Raw genomic sequence first — 14,751 nt, forward strand, 5'->3', positions numbered from 1 at the left:
TGCACCCTCCGTTCTTCTCCTTCCTCCTCCTATATATGTGTGTGTTTATGTATATGTGTGTATGTACATATACACACACATGTATGTGTGTGTGTATATATATATATATACACATACATACACATGTATGTATATCTATGTGTATAGATATATATTTACATACATATATGCATGTGCGTGTATATATATATATATATATATATACACGCACACACACACACACACACACATACATAAACATGTGTGTGTGTGTGTGTGTGTGTGTGTGTGTGTGAATATATGTATATTTGGACACCACACACGCACGCACGCACATACTTGCACGCACATACTCAAGACCACACATGGCGGGAGTTGCGGGCATTGCTAAATTGTTGAAATACAATAAAAATAGAATAAAATAGAAGGAAAGAAGAAACGTGAAGCAATCATTCACGTGAGGCTAGCATTCATGCAAAACAGGAAACAGGAGTTGGCCCACTTCTTCACCCCAGAAGCATCAAAGTTCTCGATGTGTTCAGAGCCCCACTGAGCATGCGCAAGGGTGCCAATTGGAATTGGTGAATCCGCATAGTATGATAACTTATGTTGCATCCGCTCTGCTTTGCCTCAGGAATGACTACAATTTTGGCTTGGATTCAAATTGAATCTACTTCCCCTTCCCTTCGGAATGGCTTTGGATTTTCACGTGTGATAAACCTCTACGTTTCTATCCAGGATGACCCTTTGTTAGACTCTCCAGAGAGAAAGCTAGAGGGAGAAGATTGTTTTTCGGAGGAGAACTGAAAGTGGTTCAGGAAATGTTTGATCTCCAGTGGCATATGTACACAAACACACATTTTGTCCCACTATCTATTTGGTTTGGACAGGTTCTGTAAGTTCTGAAACTATACATAAAAACCTGCTACTAATGTTTGCCTGAGGCAAACTTGGGTGAATGAGTACTATGGGCAACAGTCCCTTTTTGTAGTTACTATATAATGAGGCTGAACTCAGTGCATCTGAGGAGGTAGTCTGTAGTCTACAAAGGCATATTCTGAAATAAATTAGTACCCTATATGATGCTACACAACTTCTTTCTACACTGAAAAGATGTATATGGCTATCTTTTTGAACATTTTTTCAAACTGTGTTCAGCTTTCTGAAGAACTTGTGATCTGACTCTTGATTAAGCCAACAAACTATCTAGATAATGAATCAGAATGATCTTCTTATCCTCTTTGTAAGAGTTATTTGCTTCTGGCACAAATTCTAACGGAGGCCATTAAGAGTCATTAATTGACTGTCACCTTGTTTTGCTGCAGTTTTAGAATTTCTCACTGCATCTTTCCCTGGATAGTCAACCATACAATGCTCCTTTTATTTTCAGAAGTAAGAGAGGAGGATATGCTTGTATGTATTTGTGTGGAAGCAGCTTTGGGCTGAAAAGTGTCAAGGAGCGTCGGCTCTCTCCGAAGTAGGATTTGGTTCTAAAAATACTTCAGGTTGTGTGCTGTTCCTTGTTCAGTCTAATAAAATGTATATAGGAAGAAACATCAGAAGAGTCCACTGAATTTATTTGGTAACCTAGCAACTGCCAACTGCTTGCATAACTTTTTAGGCTAGACTACTGCAGTAAATATTATTATGGGCTGCCCTTGAAGGCAGTTCATAAAGTGGTGCAAAGCACTCTAGCTATATCAGTGCTTAAATGGTTTGTTCCTAATGCAACATTTATAAAAAATAACAACACCCTTCCATTACTTAAAAGGTATTTTAATTTATTGGGCAGCAGGTTTTTAAAATACCATTTTTGATACAAGCGATTGCAAAAATTAAGGATGGCAAACAGCATCTTAAAAGAAGCATGCCCTTTCTTTCTCAGGCAGGAGGAATGCCTCTTCAAGCAATTCCTGCTAAGGCATGTGGGTCTTTTATTTTAAAGTGTGCCTGCTGCTCAGTCAGCTCTCTGCATTCTTACTATGGATAAAAAACTAAAACCCTTGCTTTGCCTTCTTAGGGTTCTTTATCCTTAAACTGAGCTCTGGTTGGACGACTGTTCAAACAAAAGATCCCTGTGAAGCAAAGCATATATGGTCACTGTACAATCTATATGTGTGCTTTGGGTTGGAATTCCGTTAGTACACCATGCTAGTTATGTATATATCTCATGGGGTAGAATCCAAAGATATAGCTGTGTTAGTCTGTAGAATCAGTATGTAGAGAGATCTTGTAGCACCTTTGAGACTAACTGAAAAAAAGAGAGCTGCCAGCTTCTTTCTTTCAGTTAGTCTCAAAGGTGCTACAAGATCTCTCTACATACTTTAAACCTGGGTCAACTTATTCATGGGGCAATGTAGGCACTACACTTTGGGCCAAAACAGATTACCCTTTTGCACCACTGTCCAGGCAGCTTCAGAGTGTGGCATTTATACACTGTATGTTCTGAAGCCTCCCTGGTCGTTTACACATGGGTGACTTCAAGGCGCTCCAATGATGTGGTGTTTATATGCTGCATGCCACGGAGTGTTTTCCAGCCACGACGGAACTGGCTTTTTGCTGGTCAAAAAGAAGAGGATCTTTGATACTCTTTTTTCAGCCATATTGAAGATGGACTGGGGCTGTGCCACAGCCCCAGTCAGTCTTTGGAAGGGCCATCTGTTTCAGTCCTTTAACTCTTATGTAAAAGAAGCCATCCCCTTCTTTGGGTAGAGTGGTGAAATGTGAGAGCTTAATCTGTCTCTGGATAGCCTGAAAGAAGCGCTAACTCCCTCTACTCTCTCCACCGCAACACACTTCTGGCCTTTTTGAATGTCTGGGGAGGAAAATAGCAGTGTATTGGTGGCTCTTTGGCATTCCCCTAAAGGAGTGCTGAAACATTAGAGGGGGTCAGTGCTTCTTTTAGGTGCTCCTGAGATGAACTAATCTCTTGCCTTTCACCACTCAGAGGATGGAATGGTTCCTTTTTTTAATAAGAGTTACTACTGTACCTTACTCTTGCCTTTACATCCTTTTTGACGTGTGCATTTTCTTAGCCTTGCCTGTACCTGGTCATCTTCCTTATATATCACACCATTTATTGTATTTCCTTCCTCATCCATCCAGCCTTTAGGGTGAGCACAAACAGTTATGTCTGCTGGAACATCCTTTACATCTTTGTGACATACCCTCGATTTATCCATATCAAAATCCATAATGTTGGCCCCCAAACTTGCCCTCAACTTATGAGGATGACTTATACACAAGTATATACAGTAGCCTTTGGCGGGGAAGCATTTCAAGATCTTGTAGTGGTGGTGAGGGAATGCAAGCAAAATCTGCCATCACTTCCATCTTAGCCCCAACATCTGTGGCCTTCTTTCTCTTCCTACTACAATTGCAGCATGGTTATGCCAGTGTGGTCGAACAACAGGATTCTGGGCACTGCTTCGGAGGCTGGTATAGGAAGAAGAGTCTTTTGAAATGTACTCTTTCCAGCTTGAATCATTTTAAGGAGTGTCAAAATGTAAACACTGGTCTTTAAGAGATCTTGAAACCATACAAAACCTGGCTACTTGCCTGTGCACAAAGAGAGTTAGTGTATACCCTTGGAGTAGTGATCTCTCTTTCAAACTGCCTTTTGCTCTCTGAGAAAAAGAAGAAGAAAAAACTTGCCTCCAGTCTGAGAGGGAGGCTGGCAAGAAAGGGGGGCACATTTCAGAGAGTGAACCCCCATGCAAGGAAATGGAACTTCAAAAACCCAGCGAAATGAATTGAACGTACAAATACAACTGGTACAATTATCTTTTTTTAATGCTCAGGCCAGAACACAGTGGACTCATTTTGTACCATAATTGTTCTGATACAGCTTCCATACCAATATCTTGGAGAAAATGTAACTATTCTTAACTGGAATCACAAAGTCCACCTAATAACCTCTCTTGGGCAAATTCAGCCAGCTTTTTCCATTTCAGCCATGTGCGTGACCGTTCTGCAGCCTTTCTCCAGCTATAGTGAAACCTGGGAACATTGAGATGTATTCCTAGCACCTGACCACAGTAATCAATCCCCCCTCTTTTTTTTACTTGAGACACCATCTCCAGTTGTCTTCCAGTCTGGAGCAGGCGCCAAGCAAAGTCCTTCTCCTATGATTCAACATATAAACAGTTATGCAGAGCTTGGAAACATTACTTTTTCAAACTATAATTCCTCAGTGACTGGGACAGTCTCGGAATTATGGTCCAAAAATGTATTGGACTATAAGTCTTGTTTTAACTCAGGACTGTGGCCATGTGGCCCACTAGATATAGTGGGAGCTCACTTCCCATCAGGGCAAAACAGCTTGGCCAAAGTGAAGGATGCTGGGGATGGCAGTTCAGTAGCAATCAGAGAACTATGGGTGTCCATTCCTGCTCTCAGGAGTCCCTGCCTAGCTCTGTTCCATTCTCACCTGTGTTTCACTGAATGCCTTTCAAATTGTGCTCAGTCCCCTTTTCATTAGTTCATAGCATTAGTGGGTAGGGAATTGCTCAGAACGATCAGGTGGAAGCCGTCTTGGGTCCTGGCCTAAGAGAAAAGCAGCATATAAATAAAGTAAATAAAATAAAGAACCGAAGGGGCCAAGTCCTCCTAATGTCCCTTAAGAGCCACTTTTGTGCAGAGTTCTTGTCTTGTTATTTTGCCAAGTCTTGAATGATTTTGCTGGGTCTGTGCCATCCTTCAGTCAAAACCATGCCTTAAAAAATGGGAACATGTTGCTGGAGCCCTGGTGGTGCAGTGGTTAAATGCCTGTACTGCAGCCATTCACTCAAAACCACAAGGTTGCGAGTTCAAGACCAGCAAAAGGGCCCAAGCTCAACTCAGGCTTGCATCCTTCCGAGGTCGCTAAAATGAGTACCCAGACTGTTGGGGGCAAATTAGCTTACTTGCTAATTAGCTTACTTGCTGTTCACCGCTATGATCTTTGGAATAGCGGTATATAAATAAAACAAATTATTATTATTATTATACACTCTGCTTCCTCAATATTGTACAAGTTCTTCCCATCCTTTCCCCACCCAGCACTTAGGAAAGTGACTTTTCTTAACCACAGCTCCCAGAATCCCCCAACCAGTATGTCCAGTTACCTTGCTGGCTGGTAGGTTCTGGAAATTGCAGTAAAAAAAAAGGGGGGGGGGGCTTTTCCAGGTTGATTTTGAACTATCCTGTTTTAAGCGTTACATCAGCTCAACTGAAAGCTGTTATCAAACCTAAACAGAGATGATGCAGACATGTAACAGATCCTAAACCAGCCTTCCCTGACCTTTTGTCCTCGAGATATGATGGACTACAATTTCCATCAATCTAATTATTGAAGTTGTAGTCCAACACACCTGGAGGTGGCACAGCTGCTTCATTTTTACCAGCAGCTGATACTCACCTGCTACACTAAATAAATGTAAATATATTCTAAGTACATGTAAGCAAATGCTGGCGGGGGGGGGGGTGTCTGTTAACCTACAAACCCCCTGTGGCTGGGATCTTGGTTTTAGCAGCAGAATTAAAAAGATGGTAGCAAAGAAAGAAGGGGGAAAGCGGCACAACAAAGGCTGCAAAAGGAAGATGTCATTTCTATACCACCTTTTCTCACCTTTCCCAACTTCTCTTTCAATTGGTCTCAAAGGTACTGCAAGATCCCTTTGCGTACTTATTTTCCAGACTAACACAGCTACGTCTTTGAAGTACAGTTGAGATACTGAGCCCCTTAGGCTATTAGAGGGAAATCATAATACTTATATTCCTCTACATTAATTTTTAGGTTGCAATCCATACCTATTAAAACTATAAGAACTGGATTACATGTCCAATATTGGATTACGGTTCCACCCATGATCCTTAGCAAAGAAATGTTCTTATGGTGCAGTGTGTAACTCCAGCATTTATAAACAGACTAAAATAGATGGTACAGGGTGTGATTTTTATTTTATTTTAAACATCCGGATTGTCAGTCAGCTGACAAATAGATACAGGCATTGGTCCAACCCTCTCTTCCCCCTCCCTATGCCAGTCCTCAACCCAGGGAGAAACCATCCAGAGCTCGGGAATGTTGCTTTTTTGGATTCCAGCTCCCAGAATCCTGCAGCCTAGTATGGCCATTCTAAATGGGGAGATTCTGAAAGCTATAATCCACCAAACAGTGACATTTCTGGAGAACTCCATTCAGCCACTGCTCTAGTTCTCAGCCTAGTCTGGATAAATCTTGGGGGTATTATGAGTTGCTGGTGCTACTGCTGCCAAGGAACCTCTGTACCTTCCATGTATTGGGGTGTGTGTGTGTGTGTGTGTTTGCATGCATCCATGCCTTCAACTCACCTGATGGCTTATGGAGACACCATGGATTTCCTAGGGCTTTATTTAGCAAGGTTTTGGCAGTTCCTTCCTCTGAAATATAGCCTACAGCACCTGGGATACCTTGCCGGTCTCCCAGTAATGTGCAAAATAGCAAACTGTTCTCCTTGCTTGCCACTAGAAGGCAGACTTTGGAAAGGTTAACCAACAGCTAAATATTCATATCACTGACACATACATATATATATAGCACACACATCTCGCCTGTATTCTCACTGCCTCTGAAATTGCAATTAGTTTGGATTTCATTAGTCACAAGCAGTTTCTCATCCTGTGCTTTCCTGGCAAAATAACTGCTGAAGCCATATATGCTTTCTTTTCAGTTTCTAATAATTGAATTTTAGAACTGGAAGGGAGATTGGAGATCATGTAATCCAGCCTGGCTGTTCAGTGCAGGAATTATCATGTAGGATGGACTCTCACTGCTACCCTGCTGGAGATCCAGGCAAGGCGAGAGTAGGGATGAAATATGGTGTGAAAACAACCCCAATTCTTCTACTCACTGTCAACAAGGCAAACCTGGGGATCAAACAGGTTATCATTTATGGCGCGGCTATGATTTGTGGATCCAGATCCAGGATGGAGCAAAGCATGTCCTTGAAGAAATGGCTTTGAATTGTGTTCGCACAAATTCCCTGTGTGGGACTTCTTGGCTATCAACATTTACACTGAGAGTTTCTTTGCTTGGGTATGCGACTGTCCTTTCAGCAGAGGCCTCAATCTTTCTCTCCTCTTGCTTTCTTTACATCATCCCTAGTGAGCTTCAGAGTTTAAGAAAGTTACTTTTTTGCCCAGCAACTCCTAGAACTTCACCCTCTGGCAATGCTGGCTGGGGATGATGGAGTTTATAGTCTTGGAAAAAGTAACGTATCCATATTTGGGTATTCCTAAAATGCAGATCCTTGAGGTGGGGTAGTGTCTTTTCTAGAGCTATGCCTTCTTGCAGCTTGGGCCATGGCAGACACCTGCACCCTGCAGCCCCCTTCTCTGTCTCTTTTCCAGGTGGGACACTGCCAGGGGGCTGAATATGGGAATCCAGAAGGCTGGTATGGCTGACTGCATGGTATCTCCCTCCTTGCTCTTACAGCATGCACCTCTTCCCCTCCCAGATGGACCCGAAAGTGCTGCCACCCTCACTGATTCACTGTTGCTCCTTCAAGAAATTCCTCAAAATCTGCTGATCCTTTGGCTCCTCTCCCCTCGTAGCCTGCTCCCCCAAGATTTGGGCACAGCTCACTTCCACTCACTAAGGGATCTCCTCAAGAACCCTCTTGGCAATTCAGATTCTCCTAATTGATAAGTGTTGTGAACTGCACCCTGATTAACCACCAGATTGACTGACACTCTCTTTATCTCTCTACTTGCACTATAGGCCAGATTGATGTGTCCGAGATCCAGCAAACCTTCCACAGCCTGGGAGTTTACATCTCCCTCCAGCAAGCAGAGAAAATCCTGCACAGGTGAGGCCCTGACTGTCTTTGCATTGCAGCTCCCTCTAGGACAACATGGTGCTCCGTTAGCTGAGTTATGCATGGAGACTGCCGCATTGCAGCATCTGCGTTAATTTCTGTGGGGAAGTGGCTGCAAAATTGGGGCTGATCAGGGAGGCACCAGGAGTCTGGGTTACTTAGGATTCAACTTGATGCTGTATGGGGAACAGAGATGGGAAAGTTACTTCTCTGGACTACAGCTCCTAGACTCATACAGCAAGCATGATCACTGTCCATTTTGTTTAGGGGATTCTGGTAGCTGTAGTTCAAAAGAGTAATTTTCTTAAGCTCTGTGTGCATATTGGTGCCTGGCTTCTCATATAGCTGCTAGTACCCAAATATGCCTGCAGGTACCCAAGTGTCCCCGGAGACGACACAATATGTACTGATAGCTGCTTTTTGCCTACTTTATTCCCCACTCCACTCCAGTTGGTTCAATCAGTGTAAATATTACCATATTACAGTGATGTAGACGTGAGTCAATTGACTTGGACTTAAGTCAGATTAAAGTCGCCTCAGTGACTTGACTTGGAGGAAGCAAAAATTGACACACCGAGACTTATATAGTTTCAGTGACTGACTTGATGGGCCATTCACTTCGAGTAGCAAGCAAAAGCTGCCTCCAAAGTGCAGGACTCATTTCTCAGAAGGGAACAGCAAATGTGTTAGGCAATGGGCTTGAGGCACAAGGATCTTTCTAAAGCTTTTGAAAAGCTTTAGAAGACTCTTTTGATGTGCAGCGGGGATGAGGTGCCAAGCAGATCTCAAGTCCCACCTCAAGCCCATTGACACACGCACTTGTTGTTCCTCCTTTTTTTTCTGTTAAGGTTGGCTCCTAGACTTGAGACTTGACTTGAAAGTACAGTGGGCCCTTCCCTTACATGGGGGGGATCCATTCCAGACACACACACACATGTAAAGGAAATACCACATATGCTTGAGTCTCAACACATGTAAGGAAATACCGCATATGCTTGAGCCTCATTTAAAACAATGGGGCTTGTGCATGTGGCATGGCACACCATGAGCACACACGCCATTTCCTCTTCCAGCGTGTGGCTTCAGCATATGCTGAAAGCCATGCATGGCACACCCACATATGATGCAGGCACACTGTATCTTGCAAGGACTTGAGACGTGACTTGAAACTTGAAGGCAGAGACTTGGACTAAAAGACTTGAATACATCACTGCCATATTGATTTGTGATAGCGTCCCTGCCATTAACTATCTGAGTACTGTGTACCAGAGCTTGGAAACATTTCCTTTTTTGAACTACAAATCTCCCAATTCCCTAGCCCTCATAGGCACTAGCCATGTAACTGGTAGGCTCTGGGAACTGCTGCTTTATAAGAGTAACTTTTCCAAGCTCTGTAATATACACAGTAACTTGAGGGAGGAAAGGAAGAACACCATTTCCTCAGGCAGAAAAATGTTGTAGGTTGTTGGGTCTCCAAGTACAGGGTCAGATTACCAATGGTTCAATTGGGCCAACTGATCTGAGCTCCTTACAGGCTAGGCGCTTAGTGCTGAAAGGTAAGGTATAGTGTGCTTTCTCTTCTTCCCCAGTTGCTTCTTGAATCTGCCATATACAGATGTATATCCTCAGTGTTTCATGTGTTACTTGAGTAAATGAGTAATAATATTTGAGATCAGTCTGTCAACTTTGCTGAAGTTGTAGGGCAGAACATAAACCTATATTTTTTTGCTGCTATCTCTTGTAATTTATGTTTTGTTATTATTCATATAGCCAGTTAAGTAATTAATTATTTTTTATGGAGACACTCCCAAAATAGGTCACACCATTACAGAAAGGGGGCCCTGGTTTTGGAACTGCTCCACAGCCCCAACCACCTTAATCCCCAGCCTTGGTTGTGTATGTGTATATTTTGCAGCATAGACAAAGATGGCACTATGACCATTGACTGGCACGAGTGGCGGGACCACTTCATCCTCAACCCACTGGAGAACATGGAGGAGATTGTACACTACTGGAAACACTCAACGGTAAGCCAGATTACATTCTTTCTGTTCTGCCCTACTTTCCTGTTCCTGGGTGTGGGGAAGAATGGTTGGCTTCTGTGAATAGAGAAGGGAAGGCATGTGGAGACACATGGCAGGTAAATTAAGTTGATTTGCATTGCACTGGCCTTAGCAAGAAGTTAAAACTTCATAGTGTTCAAATTGAAATGCCTACCGAAAATGTATTTGTTGATGCTGACAAGGTAATTATTCTTATGTTGATTATTGAAAAGTTGTTTCAATTTATTTTTTAAAAATCTTTTAAATTATTTGTTCATTTTTTCATATTACATTATATACATTATATACTGTCTATTTCATATGAATCACTTAGAGATCTTACGACAGCAAACAGCATTTATGTATGCAAATAAATATGTGATAAACATACAGATGCAGCCCTCCAGTAGACAATATTTGTACTTTCCAACTATTAATACAGAATGAATAGTCTGTGCAGTTTTTGACTGCACATTCCTACTATATGCAGTTTTTCACAAAAATGAATTTTCCCAACTGAGAAGGCAAATCAAGCAGGAGATCTTGCAGTCCTTTGTTACTCATCCCCAATCCCATGTGACCAAGTTTCATTTGAGTTATATGAGCCAACCAGGCTCATGTTGGGCCACTGTTTCATGCCACTTACCCATCTGGGCAGAACAGGGACGCTGAGCTGGATCCAAAGTAGCACCTCCTCTCTCCTGGCCACATGGCTTGACAGTAGCGAGTTTAATATTGTATGCAAGAGAAAAGGGATGAATCAAAGCAGAGAACACTGGAATCAGGCCAAAAGGCTCTTCTCCATCCTCTGCACTCTCTGAGGAACCCGTGGCCCAATAGAGGGCATTGGATTATATCTCCCATTATTCCTGGCAGGCCATGCTGGCAGGGACTGATAGAAGGGGCTGATGCTGGGGTACAGTTTTGCCCTCTCTGCTCTACCCAGACAGAATTGGTTAACCTATAACCAGTGGAGGCATGTGGTCCTTGGCCAGATTTTAAAAGGTGCTGCATAGGAAATCAGTTCAGATCTCTGCAAGAAGGTCTTTTCCACACCAGCTCACTAAGTGGATAAAAAGAGAAAGAATGGGGTGATAAAGGAAAGATTAGGTTCCTTCTACAGAACTGTACAACAAACAGTCTTACTCAAAGTGATAGTCCCTGGACTGTCACTGGTCCCTGAACCATTAGCCCCCAGTTTCCACCAAGTTTCTAGAAAACAAAGAAACAGTTATGAACAATGGGAACAAATATGGTGTCAGTCCCTGACACACTGTGGGGGAAAATAATTACTGGTCCTCCACATTTAATAGCCCAGGAACTGCTGCTGTACTCAGCTATAGTACTTTGACGTACAGTATAACTAAAACCTAGGGAATCCTAGAAATTGTAGCTTCAGAAGGCACTAGGGGGTCTCTCTGGCAGACAGTTCTAAGTACCTCTCCCTAAAGTACAAATCCCACGATTCAGTAGGATGGAACCATGGCAGTCAAAGTGGAACCCTATTGCTATAATTCTGTACTGTGAAAGAAACCTGAGAGACAGAGAGAGGAGAAAGTGTCAGAGAGAGAAAGAGAAGAGCTTGCCTATTTCAGAACGTGCCTGGCTGTTGGCATGGAGCTTAAATATATAACTCCACCTGTCCTTAACAGCAAAAAAGGTAGCCCAAACTTCAGTAAGGGATTTTCTCCTGGCTGGAGCTTGGGAAAGTTACTTTTTTTAACTAAACCTCCCAGAATCCCCCATGCAGGATGGGAACTGGATTCTGGGGGTTGTAGTCCCTTCTCCCAAAATACAAGGTAAAGTTCAAGGTCTGCTTCTCCATCCAAGCCATGTCTCTCAAGGAAACAAGCTAGCTAGGAAGGTGCCATCCACTGAGAGTGTCTGAGCTTCCCTTGTATCCTTCTCTGAACTCTACAGGAACTGGTCAAGGCGGGTGGGATTGGGCGGATATAATAGGAACCACAAAGTTCAGCTCCCCAAGTGCTGGGTGCTAGCCAAGGTCCTCTTTCTTCACTTTCCTGTTCCAGCCACGCTAATCTCATCAGCCGATCGGAACAAGGCAGATTAAAGTTTATATTTAAACACAATGTCATGGCCCCCAGGTGGGGAGGAGAGGAAGAGAGAAAGAGAAGGAAGGCTTTCTGGACTGGGCCATTAATTTGGGGTGGAGGGCCTGGTGAAAAGGGGTTTGGCCATCACAAGGGATGGATAAGCTATTACCAGGGCCTATCTGTTTGCTGCCTGATGGAAGGGGCAAAATAACCCTCCATTCTGTGTGCTGAAGTGAATAGAACGAACAGTTGAATGTTGATAGGAAAGTGTCTTCCACCACACTTCAGGGTAGGTAGGGGTGCAAGGCAGGCCCCATAGTTCTCCCTGCCAACTGAGAAGAAGGGCCACAATGCTCAGCCATGGGGCTTCCTTTGCTGTCCTTTCTGTGTCCACCGCCTGAGGCAACTGTCTCACTCTGCCTAATGGTAAAGCTGGCCCTTGGCACCAGATACCCCTTCTGTGCCACACTGCTTTGTTCTTTGCCTTCTCCCCACCTTTGTTCTTCACCTTCTCTCCTCACCTTCTTGTGTTCTTAGCCTTCTTCTCTCCTCAGCATGGACCATTCAAATCAGGGCCAACATGCCTAACTGCCTCTCATTCTTTTCTTTTCTGTACAATTTTGAGACTGCTGGAGGTAGAGACAGGTGCAATTCTAGATGGGCACAGGGCCAGGGAATCTAGTGCTGAGCATTGGGCAGACATCAAGAGGTGGGACAGGCCCTACCTTAAAGCAAGCTTGACAATGCCCCTTAAATGCCCAATTTTCAGATGGTGGCAGAGAAGGAGATGCACAGATCCTACTAGAGGGACATGATCAGTGTGAAAGTTCCCCTCTGGAAGTCCTGTTTCTACTATTGAAATTCATGTATGAGTGTGAAAGTATATCACTCCCATTCAACAAAATGAAATGTGTATAGGAGAAACCTCCTGAGAGATTCTATCTACACCATGACAGTTGGGTACCTTTGGACTGGAGCCAAACTAATTTGGGTCAACAACCTTCTTCTAGGATGCTGTTTCTTTCTCTGGACCCGATTCCTTGCTTGAGTTAAATATTGAATTTACTTAAATAAGGCTGTTCTTATTTAAACACTGTTATTTTTTTATAAAATGTTAAATATGAATAGACATGAATGTGCAAATGAAGATAGGCACACTAAATAAACAAAATATTTTTGTATATGAACAAAACATCATGGAGGGGGCACAATGTCTTCATATAGATGTAATGGGGGGGGGGTCCTAAAGGTAAAACGTTTGTGTGCCATTGCTCTAAAGTGATGGACAGGATCGGCTCCCACATCCAAGCCCTTCCCCTTCACCCGCTGCTTAGCTCTTCAATCCCATTAGAAGATTGCCGGAGGGTTTACTGCCTGCCTTCCTTGCAACCTTCTCACTTTTTTGTAGCATCCTGACATGGAAGAGCTCTCTCCTGTGAGAGAGAGCTCAAAAGGCCAGAGGCCCTCAGGGGTCCATGGAAATGCAAGGCTGCTGGCTTTGGCGGAGTTGTGGGAGGCAGACTTCTGGCACCCCAGCGGTTTGGAGTCAGTCCTGTGGGAGCATGACATGGTAGGGCCAACTTCTCTTGCTCCTGGAGCTTCCTTTCTTTCTTCTTCCCAACCTCACTGGCTGCCGCAGAATGCTAGATGTCACTAAGTTCCTGGCTCTAGGTGTCTAGGTTTCCTTCCTTTCCCTTCCCTTCTCTTTCCCTTCTCTTAGGAGTGGCCTAGGGAAACCAAAGCTTTCGGAGTGAATCTCTTGATTTGCACAGGTGCTGTTAGCCTCTGCTGCATCCCTTTGGTTTCGCTGTCCCCTCCGAGTTTACCTGTAATTCCTACTAGAGGAGAGAGATTTTCCCAATCAGAGCTTTCAGAGTTGATCTCTTGATTTGCAGAGGATTTCCAGGATCTCTTGATTCACACAGGTGCCGATATCCTCTGCTCCATCCCTGTGGCTTCCCTGTCCCCTCTGAGCTTACCTGTAGTTCCTACTGGAAGCTATAGGTTTTCCTGACAACAACAACATATTATTGTGAGCTGTCTCAGTTGTAATGCAGATTATTTGGGAGTGGTAGAGTGAGCGTGCGTGTGAGAGGGTCTTGAATGTGCACTTAAGGCTCATTAACCTGACAGAAGACCTCCTCCTGCTGGAAATGAAAAGTGCTAGAACTGGTTTGTTGAGAGGGATCAACACAGTATTTTCGCCTCCATTTTCACATTCTGATTCAAGATGGTGATAGTGGTTGTTTTATAGAATTTGCACAATCCAATCTATTACACAATAATACAAGGCATCACAATGTTTCCCTCTTCCCTTTGTGCCTTCCTTGTTTATCATGTTTTAAAAAGCAACTAAAATACAAAATAACCAGAGCTTGGAAATGTTACCTTTCACGACTTCAACCACAGAACCCAGACGTTGCATACCCCCCCTCAATGTAGCTGGGGGAAATAACTGTGTCCAGGTTCTGTCCATGATCCTGACAGTGTATGTCAAAGGAAGGCTCTGAAACTAGGAAAATAGTCCTAGAAACACAGGATTTGATCCAGACGTATGAGCCCAGTTATGTAAGTTTATTGGTTTCCCTCTCTCCAGTCTTGCCAGATGGTGGCCAAAATATATATCTGGAACAGGGGTGAAAGACTGAGGATGGGCACACTGACTGCCAGAAAAAATAAATTTTAAAAAATTACTCCCAAATATGCCTGAACACCCCCGTTTGAAGGCATGGGGGGCATTTTCACCATGTTTTGGAAGAGTTTTTTTGTTTTGTTTTGTTTTGTTTTGTTTTGTTTTGGAGAGGACTTTTTTTTTTTAACAACAGAGAATGAACAGAAACT

General features: G+C 43.4%; 1 protein-coding gene across 3 annotated transcripts in view; it reads left to right on the plus strand.

Annotated features, from left to right (window-relative positions):
* Positions 1 to 14,751, plus strand: part of SLC25A23 (solute carrier family 25 member 23) — a 79,536-nt gene that overhangs the window by 44,149 nt on the left and 20,636 nt on the right. For all 3 annotated transcript variants that reach the window (XR_006101873.1, XM_042448894.1, XM_042448893.1), the window contains exons 3-4: positions 7,718 to 7,805; positions 9,730 to 9,841. Coding sequence is in view for 2 of the 3 variants with exons in the window: in XM_042448894.1 (XP_042304828.1) it covers positions 7,718 to 7,805; positions 9,730 to 9,841 (200 nt within the window). In the remaining variant the exon portion in view is untranslated. The remainder of the gene's footprint in view (positions 1 to 7,717; positions 7,806 to 9,729; positions 9,842 to 14,751) is intronic.

This window comes from Sceloporus undulatus, chromosome 2 (assembly GCF_019175285.1).
Source record: "Sceloporus undulatus isolate JIND9_A2432 ecotype Alabama chromosome 2, SceUnd_v1.1, whole genome shotgun sequence".
Taxonomy (NCBI): Eukaryota; Metazoa; Chordata; class Lepidosauria; order Squamata; family Phrynosomatidae; genus Sceloporus; species Sceloporus undulatus.